This window comes from Protopterus annectens, chromosome 11.part0 (assembly GCF_019279795.1).
Source record: "Protopterus annectens isolate FY-2018-M chromosome 11.part0, PAN1.0, whole genome shotgun sequence".
NCBI classification, from domain to species: domain Eukaryota; kingdom Metazoa; phylum Chordata; order Ceratodontiformes; family Protopteridae; genus Protopterus; species Protopterus annectens.
This window is the reverse complement of record NC_056745.1, coordinates 854,723,685-854,738,889: the sequence shown is the minus strand read 5'-3', so window position 1 is coordinate 854,738,889 and position 15,205 is coordinate 854,723,685. Positions and strand designations below refer to the sequence as shown.

Here is a 15,205-nt window from a genome sequence, read left to right as displayed (position 1 = left end):
CTGCCGGGAGCACAGAACTCCTTAGCAGATGTGTTAAGCAGACAAATCATGGATCCCCACGAGTGGAAACTGGATCTTCATGTATTTCAAAAATTGACAGTGTCATGGGGAACTCCAGACATAGATCTGTTAAGCTTCTCCACTAAACCACCAGCTGCCACAGTATTGCACAAAGGGGTTTCATCACACAGCTTGGAAAGTGGATGCTCTGTCTTTCAGTTGGAAAAACCTTCATGTGTATGCCTTTCCTCCTCTGCCTCTTCTTCCAAGGTACTATTAAAGGTCAGACAAGACAGGCCAAGGATGATTTTGATAGCTCCAGATTGGCCTCGGCAACACTGGTACCCACTACTACGGAGTCTGGTAAGGAAGCCTCCATGGCCTTTACCTCTGATTCCTCATCTGTTATCTCAGAAGGATGGTCATTTGCTCAATGTCAAGCTTCACTCTCTTCATCTAACAGCCTGGCATATTCTGTGTTGAAACGCAGCAGGTCTCAACTTCCTCAACAAGTTTTAAATGTGATTATGGAAGCTAGAAGACCTAGTACAAGGAAAGTGTACGCAGAAAAATGGAAGAGATTTTTATTTTGGAGTACAGCAAAGAATTTGCAGGTTTCTGAGCCTAATTTGAGTGTGGCTCTTCAATATCTTACTGAGTTATTGGACAAAGGTTTGTCCTTCTCTTCCATTAAGATTCATGCTGCAGCAATTTCAGCTCACTATGATTGTGACCCACCATTGTTTTCATCCTTTGTTCAAGCAGTTTCTTAGAGGGGCAAAGAATATAAGACCCCCACGTAGAGCTCCTACTCCTGCTTGGGATCTCAATTTTGTGTTGGAAAAACTTACTCTACAACCTTTTGAGCCTGCGGCTACTGCTGAATTGAAATACTTGTCATGGAAGACTGCTTTTCTGTTGGCTATTACTTCTGCAAGAAGGGTGTCTGAGTTGCAGGCCCTTATGGCAGTAGAGCCATTTTGATTTTCCATAAGGATAGGGTATCATTCGCACTAATCCTTCCTTTATGCCTAAGGTGGTTTCTAGTGTGGCTTTAAACCAAACTATTCATTTGCCTACTTTTTATGCAGACCCCCAAAATAAAGGGAAAGGATTTTGCACACTTTAGATGTACACAGGCAATTGCGTTATTATTTAAGCAGGACTAAGGATTTCAGGCAGTCTCAGCAGTTGTTTGTTTCTTTTGCTTTGAGTTCACAGGGCAAGCCTGTGTCAAAACAAACTATTTCTAGGTGGATTGGCTTTTGCATTGCATTTTGTTATTCCCATCATGGCAAGGAGATTCCAGCTGGGATTAGGCCTCATTCCACTAGGGCTACTGCCACTTCAACAGCATTTCTAAGGGGAGTGGCAACTAAGGATATTTTGGAAGCGGCTACTTGGAGTTCAGTGCATACTTTCTCTAAGCATTATCACCTTCCTATCTACTCTAAGTCTAGGGCTGGTTTTGCCACAGCTGTTTTGCAAGGCATGTTGTCAGCTCCTGCTTCTTTATGATTTGCCAGCCTCCCTTACCTCTGCTTTGGGATTCTACCCAATAGTAAGGACTGCAGCAATGGGGAGCGAAGAACATAGTACAGTTTTGTACCCAGCATAAATGTAGATGTTCGAGGATCCCCATTGCTGCAGTCCAATTCCTCCCTCCTTCCCTCTGTGTTTAGGGGTGGTTGTGTAGGTGAGGTTACATGCTTATATTTTTGTATATATTCTTGTATATATTGTACATATTTTTGGTGCAGGTATTTTGGGCCTTGTCTTTTTAGGGTCTTCTGACATCTGGGGCAAGAAAAGACTGAGGATATGACGTCGGTCATGCGCATTAGTACCCTGACGTACTGACGTCAGTCTAATGCGCCCTGACCGACGTCAGCCTTATACTCTGGTATTCGGGCCGACTGGACGCGGACTGTACCCAATAGTAAGGACTGCAGCAATGGGGATCCTCGAACATCTACATTTATGGTAGGTACAAAACTGTACTTTTTGTTTACAGGTGTAGAAGTACAAAGGTGAGTGTCCATAGTTAGTGATATCTGAGAATGATAAGACTCTGTTTAATAGCCACTGAATGTCTTGTCTTAGAAATTAACAGTAGACTATGCTACCAATTTAGCTAATTTTGATGGGGTGCTGCAAGATAATCTCTCTAAAAGCTTTAAAGTTGCACAGACATCCATCACTGGAAAGAAAAAAAATAACATTTTTTTTTTCTTTTTGTGTTTTAGGGATGGTTCTTTACATGTAACATGCACAGATCAACATACAGGGAAATCAGAAATGATCACTGTAGAGATTGTGTCTTAATTGTTTTGCCATATGTTATGAATGCTATTGGATCTTACAAAATGTTGTATTTTACTTTTTTTGTACAGTCAACAAGTTGCACAGAAATAAAATACTTCAGCCCTGATATTTTAGTCCTGTTGTTATTAATGTTATAATTGTGAGTTCTGAAATAAAGCTGTGTATCTATAGAGATTGTGTCTTAATTGTTTTGCCATATGTTATGAATGCTATTGGATCTTACAAAATGTTGTATTTTACTTTTTTTGTACAGTCAACAAGTTGCACAGAAATAAAATACTTCAGCCCTGATATTTTAGTCCTGTTGTTATTAATGTTATAATTGTGAGTTCTGAAATAAAGCTGTGTATCTATAGGTTTGAACAAGTAACTACAGTAACATCCTCGACTCAGCAGTTTACCTAGAAACATTTAACCACAGTTCATCTAAGTTCTGGGTATTTATTGTCAAGATTTATTTATTTATTTTTTGATTAGACTAGTCTTGAAGAGTAAAAAAAAAAGGTAGACATAGGATCATAGGAAGTTATTAGGCTATTGCCCCTGAGGTCCTTACAAGACTAGCTAAGAATTTAGCCCATGTTCCGACACGTCAGCACCCAATGCCCCTGTCCAGCAGGGACACAGGTGGAATCCCAGGGGTGAATTTTCTGTTCCCCATTCAGTTATCCAGGTTAAGCTTAAAAAGGGTTACTGAGGTATTCTGCTTGAGGTGGAGAGGGAGTCTCTGGGACACAATTCTGTCCCACCAACAAGTCCTATTGATGTCACAGACGACCAGGTTGAGGTCGCACGTGTGGGTCACTCGAGTGGAGCTACACTTGTGGATGTGCAGCAGTCCCATCAAGTCGGAGTCTGAGATTGCTTTGTATGCCAGACAGGTCATCTGTGAGGAGTCTGTATGAGACTGAGTAGAGGGACAGGGCTTTTAAGCCTATCTGTGTAGGGTAGATGCTTGAGGCCCTGAATTTTCATGTGAGGAACCTCTGTGGTCTCTCCAGTTGTTTGCTTTGTGAGGTACATGCCGAAAGGGGTATTGTATTCAATAATGGATCTTTTAAGGGAAGAATACAGGGATGTTATGACCCTCTTGTCCATGGATGAGATTCCCTTGCTAATGAGCTGGGCCATGTAGAAAGCTTTCTATACAACGGAGGCAATATGGTGGTCAAAAGTCAGTTTACTATCAACTTGGGTGCCTAAGTCCCTCACAACTGATTGCATGCTTAGGACCTTGTTATTAATGTGATAATTTGTGGGGGTGTCACTCTCACCAAAGGGGATGAGGATGCATTTTTTGGCATTCAGGTTGAGGGCATGTTTCTGACACCAGTCATTTGTTTGGGTGAGACCCTCTTGGAGGATATCCACATCACTAGGGGAATTTATGACAGCGCCCAGTTTGCAGTCATCTGCAAACTTGGTCAGCTGTAGCCCACTAGTTTTGGCCTGCACCTCAGAAAAGTATATTCAAACAGCAGAGGCCCCAAGACCAATCCCTGGGGTACACCGCTTATTAAAGGTCTACTGCTTGAGGTGGCTTCCATTATTTTGACTAGGTGGGTTCTGTCAGTGAACCAGTTTGCTACCCATCTGGTAACATATGGATTGATGCCTAGTAGAGAGAGTTTATCTATTATACCTGAGTGGGGGAGTAGTATTGAAGGCCTTGGCCCAGGTCAAGGTAGGCTGTGTGCACCATCTTCCCCTCATCCGTGGCTTTGGTGACTTGTCTCAAAGAAGTCGATCATATTTAAGAGGCATGACCTCCCCTTGTTGAAACCAAACTGTGTGGAATTGTGTGTTTGGAGGTTGCCATTTGTTTAACATTTAAACATTTTACAGCACATCTTTTAAGGCTTTCTCTTTCACATTTTGATTCAGATCTTAATTTCAGCACACTTGGAGGAACAGTATGCTGGCTTTTAGACAGGCAGAATTGTAACAAGATCAAAGGAAAAACTGTGTGTGATTAATATTGTTATATTGGGCAACTGCTGTAGATTCTTAAGCCTTCACAAATGTATTTTTTAGTGCTTATTGTGTCAGTAGATACATTTTTACATTTAACTGCTTGGTTTCTGTGCTGTTACACTGTTAATATGACCACAGATTTTTTTTTTAAGAAAAGTCAGAAAAACATGAACATATCACCACCTCTATCAGAATATATCCCATTGAAGACAAAATTAACACAGGTCCTAAAGTTGTCTGTTTCCATTGTGCAAATTATGATTTATTTTCCTCCTGTACACTGCCTGTGTAACTATTTAATGTCAGAGGAGGGTGTTCTAGCACATTGTATTGCTGTGTTGAAGAGGAATATGCCATGTCCTCCTTTAGAGGCAGTAGTTACAGCAGAATCATCTGTAGTGTCTCCCCTTGTCAGGAGACTCAGCATCACTCCTCCAGTTTGTAATTCTGCTTCAGAGTAGACTGTGTCCATTTTGGTCCTTTTTGCCAACATCTGAGTTTCTTTTTTCTCTGAACCTCTGTCACATCCCTGGTACCATGCCACTCAAATGCCCTTTGGTTTGTTACCAGATTTTGCTTCACTTGTGACAAACTTTGCATTTTATTAAAAAAAAACAGTGACGATTATAGTATTTCTAAGCATTTGGGTAGTACGCTTGATGGCATGGTGAGAAACAATTGAAATTCAGTTTATTAATATTCTTAAAACTAAGCACAAAACAGAGTGATAGCCATAAGAAAAAAAACATGAATACTCAAAGCATTTAAAAGCAGTGTGTGGACAACCAAGCTGAGATAAAATTATTAAAACTGTAAAATCATCACACATCATCAATGCCAGTTTATACAGGACTTCGGTCCATGGATAAAGAATCCCATAGTCATTGTACTTGCACATTTAAAAAAGTATGGTATTTGGTAGGAAAGTAACAAAAAATAGCCTCCAGAGTATTCACACCATACCTTTGGATTCAATAGCAGCCCTGTAGAGATTAATCACAACTTCTGCATTAGTCTTTGAGACTAGCATCAATTTGAGGTAAAGGCTTAGATTGCACAAGACTGAAACGACTAACACCAGATCCTTTATCACATGTGAATGTATGGTGAGCTAGTGAACATTCTGCATGACTTCTGTAATACAGTGATAGTGAGGTGAATCAGTCAAACTTTTGCAGCAGTGTTCAGCAGCAGACGTAGCCTTGAAGTTCAATGTCAGGAAGCTTGGCATACAGGGCATTACAATAATCAAACCTTAATGAGAACAAGATATAAACCACCATAACAAGATGGTATAGCAGAACAAGATGTGCAATATTAGTGCTATCCCTCCATTGAGAAGAAGATGGTTTAACTGTAGTTAACACCGGGATGTTCATCATTCACACTCCCTCACTGGCATACGAGTTCTGTGCTTGCTGAAACCTACATTGGTAGCTTTCCAGAGCTCAGAATCCCTTCTTCCAACTCACTGTGACAGGGGAGCCGACTAAGCCACTCCCTGAGACAGGAGTTGAGATTTCCCTGATGGAAGTCAGTTCAGTCTTTTAGAGATGGCGGTAGGGATCACACAGTTGAATCTCCTTAGCAGCCTACATTGGATTACAGCTCCCAAACTCAGATAAGAGCCCTGTACCCTGTGTGTGTGTGTGTAATATATATATATATATATATATATATATATATGTGTGTGTGTGTGTGTGTGTGTGTGTGTGTGTGTGTATAGCCAAAGTCCTGTAATGTCTTTTGAACACTAGGGATTGATTTGTACATTTAGAGCTGCAGTTCACTCACTCTTATTGTTGTTTGCTTATTTATCTGCTTCATTTTGTTCTTTTTAAAGAAAAATTTTAGTAATTTGACATGTTTACAATATATACACAGGAAGAAATTCAGTATCACATATTGTTATATAATGATAGGAATACATTGAATCATTAAGGTAATCTTATACAATTAACACATTGAGTCTTAGTTTTTCAGTAGCAACATTTCAAGATTATCCCAACCACTAAAATATATATCTTATTTTGATGACTTCTTTTTCAGTTTTACATAGCATTGCTTTTAAACTTAAAAAATCTTTGAATGTAGGAACTGAGTTCAAGTTCCAGTTTTTTATAATAACTTTTCTTGCAACTGCCAGGAGAACCAAAACATTTTTTGCTGTTTGTTTTTTTACAGATACAGGCAGTGGAACATTCATTAGTATTCCCGATCTAGTTAAAGAACAATTATCAGATCATAACCCCTTAAAAAACATACTTATCTCTTCCCAATATACATTTAATTGTTCACAATCCATAAACATGTATCCAGTCAGTTTTTACATCTTTACTACATCTTCAGTAAACTGGAAAAGTAATTTTACTAAACTTTTATTTTATGGGGAGTAACAAATATTTTGTATACGTTTCCACATAAAAAAAACTCCAGTATAAACATGAAGATGTTCATCGTGCATACAGCTGCAGTAATCACAGATGGGGTTTTCTGCCGTCAGGCGGTCCCTCGGTTGGCCGAATCCCAAAGTCTTGGTCCGGCGTCGGTTGTCGTCGCTTTCTCTTCTGACGTCAGTGAGGCCAGAGTATATAAGACACAGCCGACGCCATGTTCCTCAGTCTTTTTTGCCGCACGGTGCCCGAAGCAGAAGCAGTTCGCAAGTGCCGGTCGGCCAGCTCCTGAATTACGAAAATTTTGGAAACCGAGGTCTTCATTAAAGCTAAGTACCCCGTTGGGGAAACTTTTCTTGCCTCAGACCGATGTCAGAAAAAGTTAATAATTGTATTTCTTATGGGAAGCAGATACCGCATAAGGATTTCCATTCCCTCTGCATACCTTGTTTGGGCCCAGACCACGACGTCTCGGGCTGTCGCTTTTGCGCTACCTTCAATAAACGCACTATTAAGCATCGGGCGGAGTTCGCCCAACACTACTTTGGTAAAGCTTTTGATTATAAAATGTCGTCGGACTCTCCGACTACCGTTTTGTCCAAAAAACGCAAGGAAAAGGACCGACACGACGCCAAAACAGGCTACACGTGGTCCGGTTCTCAGTGAGACGCCTTTGCAGTCCCTGACTACCGACGACACTCCTTTGGCGGTGTCCTCTGTACCAGAGACCGCTGGGACCTCGGCCCTTTCCCAGACTACAACCGAAGCCTTTGCTAATGTTGAGCCTACTAATGTGGACAGGTCCACCTCCACCCATGGTGTATTTAGGCCCTCATCTTCTTTTTCAATTAAGGCCTTTACTAAATCCAAAGCAGCCAGGCATCCCACGAGGCCTGTTGCACAGGGCCCATCTCCAGGTCCCATGCCTAAAAAACAGATGCTTAAAATGGCTGAGGATTTAATTACTCTTATCAGAGGTTCTCAACCCCCTCCAGACAAGAGACCCAGAGTGGAGGAAGATTCCCCCTCTTCTGATCAGGGATCCATTTTATCAGAACATTCTGATGCAGAGGAACACTCTTACTCTCCTTTTGAGGATTCGGATGCAGAACAGTCCATCCCTTCTGTATCTCCTCCTGAGGATTTTTCCTTTGGGGAAACCTTGCACACCTTGAGGGAACACTTCCATTGGGAAGGCCAAGACTTTTCAGATTCCAAGAAAAGACTTAGGGAATTTCTTTTGTTACCTCAGCACAGACCTCTGGCTATACCTCCTGTTTTGGACATACTGGATGATGTCTATTCGGAGGCTTGCCTTAACCCGGATTCTCTGCCTCCTGCACCAGTCAAACCTGATAGGTACTACAGAGTACCCAGCTCTCACCAATTTCTCTTCAAAAGCCATAATGCTGACCCTGAAACCATTTCACAAGGCCCCAAGGGATTGAAGGCCTCCACTGCCAAGAATCCACTTCCTGCAGAAAGGGAATCAAGATCTTTAGAAAGGTGGGGTAAAAAGGTATATATCTTGGCCACCCTAGCCATGAGGGCCTTAAATTGTCAGTTTCATATGATTAAATATCAACAGTTTCTGTTATCACAATTAAGGAACAAAATGTCTCAACCTGAACAACCAGATTTAAAGGAGTTACAGGATATGATGCATAGTGCAGAGCAAGTGGGTAAACACACTTTACAATGTGGTTATGATGCCCTAGAGGCTTCAAGTAGAGCGGCTGCTACGGGATCAGTCATTCGCAGACATGCTTGGCTTAGAGAACAAAACTTGCCTGATCATGTGAAAGCTAAACTTCTAGATGCTCCTTTACAAAAGGATGTGCTGTTTGGTACTAATGCTGAGGAGATATTACGGAAAATGGAAGAAAAAGCCAAATCCATGCAAACTGTCAAAACCTTTTTCCAGGTCCAACCACCACGTTTTAGCAGAAATTGGCCTTCAAAGAACTGGTCCTTTCCAGCCACTGACAAGCCCCAAAGAGGTAGATACAGACGCACAAGGGGCAGAGGGCAATCACAAGGATCATATAGAGGACGACAGTGGCAAACTCCATCACCAAGAGGTGGCGAGGACAGTGCACAACAATACAGGAAGCAAACCCAATGACTCCCTCATTTCCATGCCAAGCACGTCTCAGCTGGCAGCACCTTTGGGAGGAAAGCTAGCATTATTTGCAAACAATTGGCATATTGTCACAACAGACAAATGGATCCTGGGCATTATAAACAGAGGCTACAAATTTCATTTCCACACTCTTCCAAAAATGAGAGGCATGCCAAACCTACCACAGAATCAAAGGGCAGAGGCACAACTACAAATTTCAAAGCTCTTAAGCATGAGAGCTATTCAAGAGGTACCTTCTCATGAACAAGGTCAAGGTTTTTATTCAAGGCTTTTTCTGGTACCAAGGAAAGGAACCGACTGGAGACCCATTTTGGACTTATCCATCCTAAACACATTTCTACTCGTACCAAAATTCAAGATGCTCACATTACAGCAACTTCTTCCCATGCTGGGCAAGGAGTTTTGGCTGGTAACATTGGACCTCAAGGAGGCATACCTGCATGTCCCAATCAGACAAAGCTGCAGAAGATACCTCAGATTTCTTGCAGGTTCAATCCACTATCAATTCTCTGCATTGCCCTTTGGCTTATCTACTGTGCCAAGAGTATTCACAAAGTGCCTGGCATCAGTGATTGCCTACTGCAGACTTCAAGGGATACAAATTTACCCTTATTTTGACGACTGCCTGATCCAAGCGGACAGCAAGCACATACTTCTGGAACATCTGACATATGTGACACGGCTATTGCATGCTCTGGGATACACAATCAACAAAGAGAAATCAAGGCTAACACCATCTCAGAAAATAACCTTCCTGGGTGCCAACTTGGACACAAACACCCAGATGGCCTATCTTACGCCAGAAAAACAAGGGCAACTATTTCAATACTTCAAAATACTAGCAAAAAGTACCAGGCTTACTGCAAGGAAAATCCTGCAGGCTCTGGGTTTCATGGCAACTTGCATTCTTTTAATCCCATGTGCAAAGCTGCATATGAGGAAACTTCAATGGTACCTAAAAAACCTATGGTCTCAACACAGTCACAGTTTGGAAACAATACTACCAATAATCCCATGTTTGCAAAAGGAATTTCTATGGTGGGCCCAAGCATGTCAAGCAAACACAGGCCTCCCATTCTGCAAGCCTCAAGCAGAGCAAGTTATCACAACAGACGCCTCAGATTACGCTTGGGGCACATGACGGACAGGTGCATCCAGGGCAAATGGTCCCAAAAAGAAAAGCACCTCCACATCAATCAAAAAGAAATGCTAGCAGTAATAAATGCAATTACTGCTTTCAAGGACTTCCTGCATCCAGGACAATTACTCATAAGAACAGACAACACCACAGTAATGTGGTACATAAACAAACAAGGAGGAACACATTCATACCCCTTGTGCAGACTAGCCATGACCCTTTGGAACTTGGCTCTGGAATGGCAAATCGAACTTCAAGCGCAGTACCTGCCAGGATTGGAAAACACACTGGCAGACAAATTAAGCAGAAATATGACAGATCCACATGAATGGAAGTTACATCCGCAGGTGTTTGCAGAAATAACCCAAGTGTGGGGGAGGCCAGACATAGATCTTTTTGCCTCCCACAGGAATCATCAATTGGAAAAGTTTTGTTTGAGGACCTTTCATCCAAAGGCCTGGAGAGTGGACGCCCTTTCATTCAGTTGGACAGCATGGACAGTTTCGCATTCCACCTCTGCCTCTTCTGCCCAAGGTACTATTGAAAGCAAGAGCAGACAGACCGAAGATGATACTGATTGCTCCAGATTGGCCAAGGCAGCACTGGTACCCATTGCTGAGGAGCCTAACACATACTCCTCCCTGGTCCCTGCCTCTAATGCCTCTTCTGCTGACTCAACACAGTTACAAAACTCTCCACAGTCAGCTGAAAACACTCAATCTCGCTGCATGGAAAATTCCTTAACACCACAACAGACCCTACTTTCCAAGGAGGTGCAGGATGTCATTTTGGAGGCCAGAAGACCATCTACTAGAAAAGCTTACTCTGCAAAATGGAAGCGGTTTTGTTCTTGGAATGCGAAAAAAGGCCAGGACCCTAGAAAACTGAACTTGCCTCAGGTATTACAGTATCTAGCTGAGCTGCTGAACAGTGGACTTTCATTTTCTTCCATAAAAATCCATGCCTCAGCTATTTCTGCAGAATACAACACGGATCCTCCTTTATTTTCTCACCCACTCTTACGACAGTTCCTCAGAGGGCTAAGAATATTAGACCACCAAGGAAACAACCAATACCAGCCTGGGATCTTAATTACATACTAGAAAAATTAACATTGCCTCCTTTTGAACCAGCTGCCTCAACAGATTTGCAATATTTGTCCTGGAAAACTGCCTTCCTTCTGGCTATCACTTCAGCTCGTAGAGTTTCGGAATTACAGGCCCTCATGGCGGTGCAGCCCTTTCTCATTTTCCATCAGGACAGGGTCTCCCTTCACACCAACCCATCATTTATGCCTAAAGTGGTATCTAGGGTAGCTTTAAATCAAGCCATACACCTTCCTACCTTTTACCCCAATCCTCAAAACAAAGGGGAAAGGCTGCTACATTCCTTAGACATCCATAGGCAGCTACGTTACTATTTGGACAGAACAAAGTCCTTCAGGAAATCAGAACAACTCTTTGTGTCCTATGCTGTAGGGGCTCAAGGGAAGCCAGTCTCCAAGCAGACAATTTCAAAGTGGATAAGCCACTGCATACGGTTTTGTTATTCCTATCATGGGAAATCTGTCCCTACAGGTATCAGATCACACTCCACCAGGGCCACAGCTACCTCTACAGCCTTCCTCAGAGGAGTTCCTACTAAAGATATTCTGGAGGCAGCCACTTGGAGTTCTGTACATACCTTCACAAAACACTATCACCTGCCTTTATATTCCAGAACAAGAGCAGGCTTTGCCACTGCTGTTTTGCAGGGCATTCTGGCTCAACCCAGTTCCTCCTAGTACCTACCACCCTGTGCGTAGCTTTGGGATTCTACCCATCTGTGATTACTGCAGCTGTATGCACGATGAACATAGTACAGTTTTGTACCTACCATAAATGTAGATGTTCGAGTACTAATACAGCTGTAGTACAGGTTTCCCTCCCTCCTTCCCCACTTGGTAAAGGCATGGGGCCTAACAACCTCTTCATACAGCCTGACTGGGTTATCCTTCTAAGGTTTATTTGCTTGCAACCACTGTTTTTGGATTATATTGCATTACATGTATACGCATATAAGCATAATTTATGTATTGCCTTCTTTCGGGGGGCACCTGACATCTGGGGCAAGAAAGACTGAGGAACATGGCGTCGGCTGTGTCTTATATACTCTGGCCTCACTGACGTCAGAAGAGAAAGCGACGACAACCGACGCCGGACCAAGACTTTGGAATTCGGCCGACCGCCTGACGGCAGAAAACCCCATCTGTGATTACTGCAGCTGTATTAGCACTCGAACATCTACATTTATGGTAGGTACAAAACTGTACTTTTGACTAACTGATTTAATTGTAACAAAGTTTTATTCTTGCCATCTATTGAGTCACTCAATCCACTACTATCTAAAAATTTTGCATCAAAATTATTATTTATAATTAACTTGTATAACTTGGACAAGCTTCCTTTGTAGATCAGTCTACCTTCAATAATAGCATTCATATTATGGGGGAATATCCACAAATTCAATTAATTTCTTACTGATGGATTATATTAACTGGTTAGCAGATTCATCCAACTTGTATTCTTTTATTAACTATTCTGGGGACTTAATAGTAATCAATTACTTTTTAGTAAATTTATTTTAACACTGTTCTGAGTTTCCTTCAATTTAGGTGTGTAGAATGGAAAAACACAAAAAATTTAATTTTGATATTAATGGAGTTTTAAAAACAAATTTCTTAACTGTTTTAAGAATTGATTTCATGTATGCAACTTCTAACGATTGAAATTAATTTCCTTCCAAGGTAAATTTTTTTAACCAGAGGAAAGGTTTATTACATATTTCTAATTTATCATATCTAATAAACTTGTAAGAATGTATAATCTTCCCCTGGATGGTTTTCTGTTGATTAGTATAAGTTAATAGAGTTAAAACTTGAAGCAATAGGGCTTATACTGCCATACTCCCATAATCTTATATGATTTCTATAAGCAGTTCTTGGCTTTTTAGGATATCATACGAATGAAGTTAACATTTTTTCTCTTTCCTTTAAAAGTTTTTTGTCAATTATTACAGCTATTGAATGAAATGTATTTATTATCTTGGGTAATATAATCATTTTAATAAGTACTAAACTATTCTCAAAAGTAAAAAAAAAATAATTCCAGTTTTTAATAAGTAACACGTCTTAAATTACTTTTTCAAAGTTATTAATAATCTTACTCACATCTTGATAGATTTTATTCCTAAATATTTTATTTTCCTTTCCAATTATATTTATCTTTAAATGTACTGTCTAGTAATTGATTTAACACGAAAGTTTCAGATTTTTATTATTAAATTTCAGCAGTGATACTATTTGTAACTTTTCAATATCTTTCTCTATTTCTTCGATTGAATAATTTAAATCTCCTATAGCTCATAAAATATCATCTGCAAAAAGCTGTATTGTAGTTTGACAATCTTTAATTGAAAATTCATCAGTTATTTTCATTGCTTCTTAATCCCCTTCAGACACCTATTCTCAAAGGACATGCTCAGGTTTTTGCAGGAGGCCAGAAATCCAAATACAAGAAAATCTTGCGGTTCCAGGTGGAAAAGATTTTCACTCTTGTGTCTCTGTAAGAATCAACACCCAATGATGGTGGGAATCCAAGTAGTTCTGTCTTAGTTGTGTGAATTTCTCTCTGCTGGCTTGGTTTAATCCTCTGTGAAAGCACACATCAGCTATTTTTGCTTGTCTGCCTCTTTCTCCCCCTTTAGCATCCAGATTTTAGGTGAAACAATTCCTTAAGGGCGTCCTTCACATTAGGCCTCCCAAGAAACCTATCCCTCCTCCTTGGGACCTTAATTTTGTTCTAGAAAAACTGACCGTGGCCCCTTTTGAGTTTGCATCATCGGCCTTCCTCAAACATTGCTCTTGGAAAACTGTTTTACTAGTGGCCTTGACATCAGCCAGAAGGGTGTCATAGCTTCAAGTGCTTATGGCGGTGCCCCCCTTCTTGGTATTTCATAAGGATAGGGTATCCTTGAGAACAAATCCCTTCTTTTTGCCAAAAATGGTTAATGAGTTGTCCCTTCACCAATCCATTCAGTTACCTATCTTCTTCCCTTCTCCACAAAACCACAGTGAGAAGGTGCTACACTCCTTAGATGTACACAGACAACTTAGCTTTAGTCTTGCCCAGGTAAAACCTATCAAGAAATCTGACCAGTTTTGTGAACTTTCATCCCAGTGTTTACCCATTTCCAGACAAACTATTTCTTCTTGGATTTCAAAGACTATTTGCCTTTGTTACACACTCCATGGAAAAAGACTTTCGTTGCCCATGAAACCCCACTCCACCAGGGCTGTGGCTTCCTCTAAGGCATTCTTCAAGGGCTTAGATAACAGCGTCATCCTTGAAGCAGCCACCTGGTCCTATATCCATACCTTTAACAAACACTACAAACTGTATGGCATTTCCAGATCCAGAGCTGGGTTTGCTAAAGCCATTTTACATGGCTTCATTAAGATTTCCTCTGCTCCTTCCTCCTCCCTTCCTTAAGCTTTGGCACTCTCCCTCAGGTTAAGAATACTGCAAGTGAATAGAAAGACATAGAACAGTTGTGTAAAATCTTTCCATAACCATAGATGTCCTTCCCTTCACTACTGCAGTATTCTGTCCCTCCCTTCTTCCCCCCCTGGTCTGTTGTGTTGCTTGGATCTACTGATCTTTTATATCCTTAGTCTGGCATTCCCCCTGGTGCATTCAGTTCTGAGGATGGTACGCGTGTGCTTTGGTTTCATGGCCTACGTCTAATAGCAGCCTGTGTGCGACATACCACGTACCCTACAGTAGTATAAGACTTTTGTATACTGGCTGATGCCAGGTCACCTTCAGTCGGGAGATCACTTAGGTTAAGAATACTGCAGCAGTAAAGAGAAGGACATCTATGGTTATGGTAAGATTTTACACAGCTATCCTGTCTTCTGTGCCTTTCCTCCTCTGCTTCTTCCAAAAATTCTTCTCAAGGCACAAAAGGAAGCACCTGGACTCTCTTACTGGCTGCATTTTGGCCACTGCAACAATGGCTCCCCCTGCCATTTCAACTGGCAGAGGAAAATTACAAGATAATTCCTCTCCAGTCAGATGTGATAACTCAGCAAAAGGTATTGCTGCTCCACCCAAATCCATCTCTCAGCCTGACCCTACAGATGATAGGATTTTAATTCCTTAAAGACATCTTTTCAGAAGAGGTTGTACAAGT

The 15,205-nt window shown here is 41.2% G+C and overlaps 1 protein-coding gene across 2 annotated transcripts in view; it reads left to right on the top strand.

Annotated features, from left to right (window-relative positions):
* The window catches only part of HSPA14 (heat shock protein family A (Hsp70) member 14), a 580,056-nt gene extending 577,440 nt beyond the window's left edge, over positions 1–2,616 (top strand). The window contains exons 14-15 of one of the 2 annotated variants that reach the window (XM_044088271.1): positions 2,247–2,313; positions 2,499–2,616. In XM_044088271.1, the coding sequence (XP_043944206.1) occupies positions 2,247–2,313; positions 2,499–2,510 (79 nt within the window). In that variant the 3' untranslated portion in view covers positions 2,511–2,616. Of the gene's footprint in view, positions 1–2,246; positions 2,432–2,498 lie in introns of those variants that run through there. The other variant, XM_044088270.1, reaches the window with a different exon arrangement.
* The last annotated feature ends 12,589 nt before the right edge of the window (positions 2,617–15,205 follow it).